This window comes from Rutilus rutilus (genome assembly GCF_951802725.1).
Source record: "Rutilus rutilus genome assembly, chromosome: 16".
NCBI lineage: Eukaryota > Metazoa > Chordata > Actinopteri > Cypriniformes > Leuciscidae > Rutilus > Rutilus rutilus.
In genome coordinates, this window is record NC_140224.1 from 30,719,051 (window position 1) to 30,730,964 (window position 11,914).

At 37.7% G+C, this 11,914-nt stretch overlaps 1 protein-coding gene across 1 annotated transcript; it reads left to right on the forward strand.

Moving 5' to 3' along the window:
• Positions 1-1,197: 1,197 nt before the first annotated feature.
• LOC311306516 (zinc finger BED domain-containing protein 4) lies at positions 1,198-9,817 on the forward strand. The gene is made up of 4 exons (XM_084434955.1): positions 1,198-1,333; positions 1,427-1,480; positions 2,313-2,384; positions 7,284-9,817. The coding sequence occupies exons 1-4, from the start codon at positions 1,309-1,311 to the stop codon at positions 8,687-8,689; spliced, it is 1,557 nt and encodes a 518-aa protein (XP_084291081.1). The 5' UTR covers positions 1,198-1,308; the 3' UTR covers positions 8,690-9,817.
• The last annotated feature ends 2,097 nt before the right edge of the window (positions 9,818-11,914 follow it).

Genomic DNA, 11,914 nt, shown 5'->3' on the forward strand with positions numbered 1-11,914 from the left:
TAAAAAATAAAGAAAATAAAGAAAATAACAATTGGGCAACATTTTTGTTTATTCATCCATTTATATTCATTCATTTTATTTAAATTTGCACTGGTTAAAATTTATAAAGCAGGAACAAGATATGAAACAATATTTATTAATAATACACAGTTTAAATATCACAAATATCACATTTTTATTTTCATTTGCGTCCTATGCTGGCTAATTACTACGTTTAACCTGTTATCATAACACTGAACAACTAAACAGTGTGTTTCCCAATAGAACTCTATCGGGGGTACAGTTGATACACGTGTGTCTCAATGTCCCCCGCTGGCCACCTCGCACATTTCTCTAGATTACCTTGCATGACACAATGAAATATGCCAGTTTTTGGGGCACAGAATAACGTTTGTGGTGATACCAGTTATGTTTAACAGTCATATAGGGATAATAAGCTACTCATTGTGGAGAGTGCATGGTGAAGTGAACGTCCTACTTTAGAAAAAAAAAAAAAAAAAAAAAAAAACCTTTTCCCGATATCTTCGGATCGGAGATGCGTCCATTGTTCAAATTTCCCACGATCAAAGAGGACACTAATACGCATGTGCACAGCAAAAATCACAACTTGTGCTTGCTGCGAACGCAAGTTATTTAAGGTGTCTCAACTGTACACAGTCTACGCTCTTTGTGCACGGTATTGATAGTCGCTCTTGGTGTTTTGAAAAGTTTCTTGTTGGACAGTTTTTTTTTTTTTTTTTTTTTTTTTTTTTTACATGAATAGGATCACAGACTGCTTGTTGAATATGCAGCGGTTTGCACCTTCATTGAATGAGTGTTTTTAAGTTCATGTAACAAAAAAAAAAAAACTATTCAGTTTGAAGGACATCAAATAAGTTAACTCTATATTTACAGGGAGGACCGGACGGGGTTGAAGATACAATCCCTATTGACTTCTTTGAAAACATAAAACATAAATTCCAAACTTTTAGACTGCCATTGTAAGAAATATAGGCTACAAATTTTTAAATGGGGCAGAATATTTTTTAATAGATGTAGGCTTAAGTTTCACTTAAGTTTTTTTTTTTTTCACTACGGTTTCACTACACTCAGAAACGCAAACGAAACTTAAGAGCAAATAAGGCGAGGCAGATGACGTAGCCTAGAGCTAGCCTATATTAACTCCAAGTAGGCTTAAAAGCAAAGTGTTTTTGCTCTTTTGGCTCCATAAGTGGACGGTATTGATAGTCGCTCTTGGTGTTTTGAAAAGTTTCTTGCTGGACAGTTTTATTTTTTTACACGAATAGGATCACAAACTTCTTGTTGGATATGCAGCGGTTTGCACCTTCATTTAGTGAGTGTTTTTGAGTTCATGCAAAAAAAAAAAAAAAAAAAAAAAAACTATTCAGTTTGAAGGACATCAAATAAGTTAACTCTATATTTACAGGGAGGACCGGACGGGGTCGAAGATACAATCCCTATTATCGTGGAGGAAAAAGAGGTGAGTGAGGGTCATAAAAGGGAAAAAAACTAAATTGCTCTTAAATCTCGATCATATAATACAGTATGTTACAAATATAGGGGGACCTAAAATCCGCGATTTGGCGTGTAACATTTGAAGCTCATGGCAGACACGCCCAAGAAACAGGTGATTCTGTTGTTGTTGTTTTTTTGACCCAGCGCCAATATTTCCGCCCATGTTCCCTGATTTGTTACTTAGACTTGAGTGAACTAACATTCAGCCAATCACAGCGCGAATCATCTATTGGGCTTGTCTGCCATGAGCTTCAAATCTCTTGTTGCTCTTGCGAATTTTCGTTCGTTTAGTCATTTTGCTGTTTGGCCGTCTGGGGTAAAATGCACCCCAGAAAAAAGCAGAGGACGATTACATCCTTTTTACATCCTGCTCTCCTACTTGTCGCTTTGGATAAAAGCATCTGTTAAATGAGACATAACAGATTATTCCAGGGGTGTCAAGATCAGTTCCTGGAGGGCCACAACCCTGCAGAGTTTAGCTTCAACCCTAATTAAACACACCTGATCCAGCTAATCAAGGTCTTCAGGATTACTAGAAACTTCCAGGCAGGTGTTTTTGGAGCTGGTTGGAGCTAAACTCTACAGGAATTATTCCCAGCAGGCACACAACGTCATAAGACGTTGATATTTGGTTAAATTTCGGTTGCGAAGTTGGGTGACCAAAATTCAATGTAAATTCAACATCTAATGTCGCATCCTTTCACAATAAATCAAATTTGTTTTGCGCCGAATATCTTATCATACTTTATCAAATTTTAGTATTTTAATTTATTACTGCTTTGTCAACTGGTCTGCAGGAAAGGCAGGCTGTGACGTCACTGACAGAGAGAGGGGAGGACAGTTGCTCGACCCCTTCAGAATGTGTACAGGTGAGATTTGTATAAAAAAAGAGGATTGACAATTTTAAGGCAGTGTTTTCTTAATTGGGACTACTTGCCACTATTTTAAGGAATTACACATACATTTAATTCCTTAAATCAATTTAATTCCATAAAACAAAATATATATATTTTTTATTTTATGTTCAAATAAAATTAGTTTTATGTATAAAGGCAGTGTGTTCCAATAGTGCTAAGTACTGTATTAGGCTAAAAAGGGTTGCTAAATATAAATCTAAATGAAAAACTTGTGAAGTTGTGTTTAACTGTGGAAATGACAAATGAGTCAATAAATGAGAGATATATGCTGTTTATATCGTTTTTTAGGATGTTTGTGAGGAAGTGTCAGTCATGTGTGAGGAAGGGAAGGATAGAGAGGAAGGGAGATGAGGGAAAAAGTGAGGAACCATGTGAGAACCGAAGAGACGAGAGAACTGATTTGATGAACGGAAGAATCTGCAGACTCTGACCAACATTTCTCAGCAACAAAACCAAACCACCCTGATCCCAAATTTATCATAAAGCAGACACTGTCAGACCGTACCCTTTCATTTCAGACACAGTGGTACAGCAAATTTAAATGGCTCCATTTCGATCCAAATGTTGAAGGTGTTTTGTGTTTTTATTGTAGCAAAGCTTTTAAAACACAAGTATCTTCCCTTGCGAAAAATACAGAACCAGCATTTGTTTCAACTGGTTTCAAGAATTGGAAGAAAGCTCTTGAGCGATTCAGTTCACATGAAAAATCAGATTGTCACAAGACAGCAGTAACAACATGTGTATATGAAGACAGATCAGTTAAGGCACAGCTGTGTTAGAGTTCAGGCATCACAACAAGAGGAAGCAAGAGTCAAAAATCTGTTAAACATCATTGGTGCTGTGCAGCTGTTGGCAAGGCAGGGCTTGGCCCTAAGAGGGCATGATGATAGTGAGGGAAATCTTCATCAGGTGCTGAAATACAAGGCAGAAGAAGATCTGTGTCTCAGAAAGTGGTTGTCAGGCAGAAAGGACTACACTTCTGCTCAAAATCAGAATGAGTTCCTTAGTTTGTTGAGCAGTTCTATCATCAGAGATTTCGAAGACAATATAAGATCACTCCCTCAGTTGCAGTTTTCTGCAATGATGAACGGAACGCAAGATGTTTCAGGCAAAGAGCAAGAAGCAATGTGTCTCCGATATGTAGATAGCGATTTGATGATTCATGAAGAGTTTATTGGCCTTTATGAGGGATCTCTGGGGACAGGAGAAAATCTTGTGAAGGTTGTGAAAGATGTGTTGGTTCGTTTAAATTTGCCCATGGATTACGAGGGCAGGCATATGATGGTGCAGCAAATATGGCTGGCAGGTATTCTGGAGCACAGGCCATCATTAAAAAGGAACAACCTCTTGCCCCATACATCCACTCTGGTGCCCATTGTGTAAATCTCACTACACAGCATGCTTGTACTGCCTCACGTGTTGTCCACAGTGCTTTACAGTGGGTTCATGAGTTAGGAATTTTGTTTGGGCAGTCAGGTAAATTTAAATCTGTTCAAGGAAGTTGCAAAATCTGTTCAAGGGTCCTTTCAAACTATAAGGCCCCTTTGTCCCACAAGATGGACAGTTCGCTCCAGTGCTATCCATGCAGTGCTGAATCAGTATGAGTCTGTAATGCTTGCTCTGAATGAAATGGCAGCGGGCAGCTCAGACACTGCTAACAGGGCAAATGGACTACATGACAGATTCCAGCAGGGAAATGTAGTTCTTGGTCTTCTGCTTGCCTAACCCCCAATTTCCACCAACTGCGGAACGGCTGCGGATCTTTGCCAGACAGTTCTTTGTAGATCCAGTCTTCTTGAACGTCATTCCTGCATGCAATTGGCCAAACTACTTTTCAATCAGCCAACCCTCAAGCAAGGGTAACGCGTGTTATGCCGAATTCTGACCCCTGCCAGATTATTACAACCCCTAATATGCCTGGCTCACACAACTGGAGTTTTAGGCCGATTTATGCCCGATTTTCCCGAGAATCGGAGAAAAAATCTTGTCGTGGACCTCGATCGGTTCCGATGTTCGGCGCAGATTAATATCTGGTAATGTGAGGAGTTCACAGATCGATTCTTGCACCTCCCGATCTGCTCTCACACAAATCGTGCTCACCCCGATCATATCAAACATGTTTGATATTTATAAGGATGAGCAAGATTGTGATTACATCAGTAGCCTACAGTCACAATAGCCAACAAGAAACAAGTAATTTCCACTGAGGTAGATAAATAAGTGTTACACTGTGGTCAGCACTCAGCAGGCATGTAATGAAACCGAAACTAGAAGAGCGCACTGAAACGAAGTGATGTAAACAGAAGATACAATGTCAAAATAAGGGTCCACATATTATAATAACAGAACATAAAGCTGACAAATAGCTTGTTAGGCCATTGTTATATAACAGTTAGTTCCGATCCTTGAATCTCACTTTACAAGAGGCTTTCGGCTGATATTTCACCAGTATCGGCATTGCTCGTCTCTGCGCATTTTAGACAGGCTGACACTCAGTCCAGTAACATTGTTACGCCACTAGGTGGCGGCAAGGGTCTGTCTTTGAGTGAGTCTTTAAACCGTTCATTTAACGATGTAAAAAAAAAAAAAAAAAGGATTCATTCTAAGATAGATGTAATGAAACAAGCTGTTAATTATTTTAATATTTAATTTTAACTTTGAGCTTCTCTTACAAGGCTCAGCTGAGCAGAAATGCGGCGCATGGACAACGCTGAAGCAGAGCTGATGCTCACTTCATAGAGATCAATGGCATTGATTCATTGAATTGACCAGCGCTGACGCCATTCATTAGAAATATCCTTAAATGTTAAAAGAATGATTTTTGAAAGATTTCACTTTCCTTTGGACACAGGAACCTTTTCACGAAGATGACTTGATATGGATATATTTGGTTTACATCCGCTTTTCCACTTCCGATCTCCTGCGTGAGATCACGTGAGGCACTTCCTCTGGCACGATAATCTTAATAACATTGTGTAGTGTGTGATGAATTTCAAATCTTGTAGTGTGAGCATGTTTAAGATTTGAGGGAAGAAAATATGCAAAGATTCTCCTTAAGTGTGTGCTGCAACCAGATTTCACAATCGGTTAGGATTTTAAAACTCCTGTAGTGTGAGCCAGGCCTAAATCAGCAAGTAGTTTAGGATTAGGTGTGCGGGTGGGGGATTCAACACCGGATTGATTCACATATCACATAGGCTATTACAGCATTTACACTTGTTGCATGAGCTGTCGCACCCTGAGAAACTGTCCCATTCACCTAAATGTAAACGCCTCCCTCACGTGTAGGTGTGAAATTGTCGTAAAAGGAGGTGCACAGTGCAGGTTCAGTTTTTTGTTGTTGTTGTTGCTGTTGTAGTTTAAGTTACACAGCTTCAGGTACAGCAGTGCTGAAGCGAATGACTGACGCCATCTAGTGGCCAAACAAAAATGTTGTGAAGATGGTGTTGTGAGTTAAAGCAACTAATAGGGCTCATTAACATTAGTTAATGCATTAGTTAACATTAGTATACGTACACTCACCTAAAGGATTATTAGGAACACCTGTTCAATTTTTCATTAATGCAATTATCTAATCAACCAATCACATGGCAGTTGTGTCAATGCATTTAGGGGTATGGTCCTGGTTAAGACAATCTCCTGAACTCCAAACTGAATGTCAGAATGGGAAAGAAAGGTGATTTAAGCAATTTTGAGCGTGATCAGTTACTGGGATTTTCACGCACAACCATTTCTAGGGTTTACAAAGAATGGTGTGAAAAGGGAAAAACATCCAGTATGCGGCAGTCCTGTGGGCGAAAATGCCTTGTTGATGCTAGAGGTCAGAGGAGAATGGGCCGACTGATTCAAGCTGATAGAAGAGCAACTTTGACTGAAATAACCACTCGTTACAACCGAGGTAATGCAGCAAAGCATTTGTGAAGCCACAACACGCACAACCTTGAGGCGGATGGGCTACAACAGCAGAAGACCCCACCGGGTACCACTCATCTCCACTACAAATAGGAAAAAGAGGCTACAATTTGCACGAGCTCACCAAAATTGGACAGTTGAAGACTGGAAAAATGTTGCCTGGTCTGATGAGTCTCGATTTCTGTTGAGACATTCAGATGGTAGAGTCAGAATTTGGCGTAAGCAGAATGAGAACATGGATCCATCATGCCTTGTTACCACTGTGCAGGCTGGTGGTGGTGGTGTAATGGTGTGGGGGATGTTTTCTAGGCACACTTTAGGCCCCTTAGTGCCAGTTGGGCATTGTTTAAATGCCACGGCCGACCTGAGCATTGTTTCTGACCATGTCCATCCCTTTATGACCACCATGTACCCATCCTCTGATGGCTACTTCCAGCAGGATAATGCACCATGTCACAAAGCTTGAATCATTTCAAATTGGTTTCTTGAACATGACAATGAGTTCACTGTATTAAAATGGCCCCCACAGTCACCAGATCTCAACCCAATTGAGCATCTTTGGGATGTGGTGGAACGGGAGCTTCGTGCCCTGGATGTGCATCCCACAAATCTCCATCAACTGCAAGATGCTATCCTATCAATATGGGCCAACATTTCTAAAGAATGCTTTCAGCACCTTGTTAAATCAATGCCACGTAGAATTAAGGCAGTTCTGAAGGCGAAAGGGGGTCAAACACAGTATTAGTATGGTGTTCCTAATAATCCTTTAGATGAGTGTATATAGTTGTGTGTGTGTGTATATATATATATATATACCTACCCACCAGGTAAAATTCAGCTATCTCAAAAATTCCTATTATTTCCATTCCATCTTAATCCATGATAACATGTAGAGTAAATGTACATGTAAAATAAGTTGATGTGCTTTGTTTTCTACAGGTGATCAGATGAAGCCCTCACTGGATATGATCATCTCAGATCTGCATCCACATACCATTGTTGAGGAGCCTGGTTTCTTAAGTTTCTTTAAGTCGATCAGTCAAATGTTTCAAAATCCACCAACATCTAATGCCATAATAAGAGAACTTCAAGATTTGATTATCAAAACAACACAAATTGTGCAAAAAAGTTTAGAAAGAGTAAATAATGTTGCATTGTCATCTGAAGTGTGGATTACCACAACAAACAAAACCTATATGACAACTACCTGTCACCTGATCGATGACACATGGACTCGGCAGTCTTATGTTTTGGAAACCAAACTTTTACCTGAAGAATATAAGCCCAGTCATTTTGTTGGACAACTTCTGAAAATAGCAGACACATGGAGACTTGGAAGCAAGATTAAAGTGGTGGTGACAAATGTAGATGGGATGAAGAAAGACATCAGAAAGGCAGGATGGGATTTCATTCCCTGTTTCGCCAACATACTGGATGTGGTCTTCAAGGAGACACTTGAGGCATTTTCTGACTGGAAAAAACTGGTGCAAAGATGCTGTGAAATATCAGAGTATTTTTCTCATGTAGAAGCACAACGTCAACTCAAGAAAGCACAAATGAAATTGAGGTTGCCACAACATAATCTAGTTGAGTCCAAGGGTGATAAATGGCTTTCTACGCTGAACATGCTAGTGAGAATCTCAGAGCAGCATCGAGCTATACGTGAAGTGCTTCTTGAATTTAATTTTGAAATGTTGTTAAGTGAGCATGAACTTAAAAACATAATGAAAACAAAATCATGCCTCATGGCATTCAAGTACGTCATATCACCAGCAGAGCGATACCACTCACTGTCAAAGATTATACCACAGGTGGAGGACATTAGGAACAAACTCCTGGAGTTGCAACGAGGAGGGAATGAGTTTGCGAAGGAATTAGCACAACATTTTAATCATCACTTCAGTAAAACCAAAGAAAATGATTGGCTGACATTGAGCACCGCACTTGACCTGAGATACCGAGACATCGCTCTCTCTGAGAAGGGCGCTTCTGCACGCATTAAGAACAAGATCATTGCCGAAATGAAACACCTGGCTGAGGAAAGTCAAGGGAGGAGCTTTAGACAGCCAGCCAATTTTCAAAAAGATTTGAGGAGATGCTTGGACAAAAAAATGTTGCAGAGCAATTGGGATCCTCTTGCATTCTGGAATTTCCCAAAAGAAGAAGACTGGTACCTGAGTGAAGTCGCATGCAAATACCTGGCTGTTGTGTCCACCGCAGTTCCGGCTGACATTGCCTTTGACACGGAGAAAGCCAGACTCGTGGCCAGTCGAAGAAGTAACTTGGATCCGGAACATCTGAACATGATGCTCTTTCTAAATGGCAATCGTTTCCTTCTCTCTTAACTCTATTTAAATGGAGGGCAAAATAATCATAGCCTGTTAGTCATTAAAGATGAACATTTTGGAAACATTAACTGATATGTGGTAGCATTATAACAAATAATACCAATAGGGTTTAATGACACCTGATTGAATGAAACTAACAAATAAGTTGGGCTTTCATAAAAGGTCATTGAAGTTCACGCAATTGCGCTAATTTGATCCAGGTTTACCTAGGCTAGATAATCTAGTCTAGTGCACGCCTTTCTTAAAACATTTTTGGACAGAAGTAATTCAGGGAAGACATTTTTAAGAAACCAAATATATTAAAGATACAAAAAAATATATAGTTTTGGGTATAGGACCTATGCTACTTAATAAAGATGAGAATTACAGTTTTTAAAGCAATAACAACATTTTGGAAAAAAGCAAGAATCCCCAGTTTTAAATAATTGGTTAGATTTAGCTTTCTAAAGTACATTTTGAAAAGATATGGACACCTCTAAAATCAAATAATGATCTATAAAATAAAGGAATATATATTACATTAATTACCTTTTTTTATATGACCCTCACTCCCTTTTATTTTATTTGTTTACTTATTTAATATTTTTATTATTTGATGTTTAAATAACATTATTTGAATTACCTATTATGAATTATGTGTCATTATAAGAGTTTGATATAAATATGTGAATGTTTAATTTTTTATTCATATATTTTTGTGTATTTTTTTTTTATGCGTTGGTGGTGGGTCTTATCACTAAAGGAAAAAAAGAAAGGAAAAGAAAGTAGAAGGAAAAATAAGGAATAATTATTGGGAAAAAATAGGAAAATTTTAATTGTGTTAAATGTGTTTGAATCGAAAGACATAATAATATATACTAAAATGTTGGTTGTTGGACATTAGATGTGCCTTATTTAGAATTTTAAACCTACAAATAAGTTTATTTTTATGATAGCAATAACTGTAAAGTGATTATTGTAATGGGGTAAATCAAATGTAAGCTCAAATTCATCTTACCAGTTAACATTTATTCTGTGCTTTTGTTATTAATCATTTAAAGTTTTTTTATTTATTTTTTTATTGTAATGTTTAATGGTCTTCTAATAACCATAAATATATGATACAATGATAAATGTAAAAATATACACACGTGTTCAATTATATTATATAATATCAATTGTTTATGAAAATAAATAAATAAATGTTGATTTTCTGTATAGTGTATATTTATTTTTGGACTAAAACTAGTGGTTAAAGTCAAATGATGGTGCGAGAGAGTCAGTGGTAATATCGTGTTCCTGTCAGTCAGTGTTAGAGGAACTGTGTAACAACTCAGGCTTAGCCCTGGACCAGGTTACTTTCCCATCATAAGTTGCCTGAGTGATTGAGCTTGAGCTATGTTAAATTAGCTTTATGAAACCAAATCATCTAACAATGAGTCAGACTAACTGAAATAAGCCTGGCTTATTTGGTAAACTTGTTTTATGAAACAGACCTCGGGACTGAGTTTGGACACCCCAGACTTAGACGTTTTAATAATAAGTGAGTATACACAAGAGTGAGAAAATGTACAATACTATTCCTTATTTATCCTTATAATCCAGTTTTTAGGTTGAGAAAGGGCAACAATTGTAATATATTTTACACACTGCAAATACACCTGAAAAAAAAAAAACTGTTGCATTTAAAATAAACAAAATACAATGCTTTTTTTATTTGTATTTTTTCTTAAAGGAGAATAAGATAATATTTCAAAATATTAGCCATTGATAGCCAGTCAGCTTTAGCTGTACTTCTAGAATGAGGGTTGACCACAAGATGGCAGTAGGAACACAGCTATACTATACACAAGCCTAGATTCATTATAGTACATTTTCAGGTAAACAATCTATCAACATATTTGATGTCAAGTTAGTGCGCTTACCTAATAGCTCATGTTCACCTTGAATCCACTTCCTCCAATGCATTTCCACTGATAATGTGTTCATTTCAGTAAGGAAGAGTTAGAGTACTAAATGAATTACACATCTAGTCCTGGTAGAGAGGTTCTGTCCATGTTTCACACTTGTAGAGGTGTATCTCCATTTTAATTAAGTTATTTTTAGGTCCACCCCCTATTGAGAAGAATTGACTTTTTGAAATATAATAATTGACTTTTGAATTGAATCTGTCAGATCTGTTTAATCAGCACAAACTGTGCGCAGTGGTAGAGATCCCTGAGTCAACATACTGGAAAAGCTGTGATACAGCAGTTTTAGCCTGAAGATGATTATTAGGCATGTAAATCTGCTACAACATGAACAAACTCGCTCAGGTATTTTGTTTTACTCTTAAATGATGATTCGCATTGACAGTCATGAACACCAGTACAAATTATGGCCCTTTGGTGAAGTTTATCAGCTTTCTTATTTATTGAAAAATAGAACTGTTATTTTGCAAGGGAAAGTGAGGCAGGGCATTATATATTATTTCAGTACAGAATAATACAGACATTAAGTAAAAAAAAAAGAAAAGAAAAAGATAAACAGAAAATACTTAGAAATTAAAGAGATGGTTTAACCTTTAGTGTTTGTCAATATTTTGTAGGAAGATGTTGTGCTATACAACTGCTCATATAGTAATCAAGCAAAAAACTATAGTAACCTCTATGCCATCATATATGGATGATACTGTTGTCTCTCTAAGCATAGACATTAGTAAAAGTATTGATGGCCTGTAAGAAATCTACTCCAAACTGTAGAGGGAGCCCTGGTGCTCTCAAAACCTGTTATAGTCCAGCATTCCAGCTCATTTTCAGTCTCACAAATCCAGTTCCGGACATCTGGTCGTCTTCAAAAACTTTGCGTGCAGCGTGATATCTCCAAGACCACTTCCTTAACCCGTATGAACAAAACTTAAAGAAATTGGCACATTTGATTATCCTCCTTTTGTCCTAGAAGACAAATGCAGCATTTCAACCAGATATAAGGCAACACAAGCCCCTCGTACCCCTTTAATAAAGCCCTTTTCCAAACCATTCTATACACAATGATAAACAGTCTGCGTTACAAACATCTCACGGTTTCGTACCTTACTTGTTCCTCTGTACAGACATGCTGATTTTACAAACCACTGAAAAACAGATGAGCAAGCAAATAATGTAGTTGTAGTCTGATCACAAAGAACAGATTACAAAGTGTAAAAGGTAAAAGGCCACAGAGAAATCAGTATAATAATTCTGTATTGCAGAAACAAACTGTTAA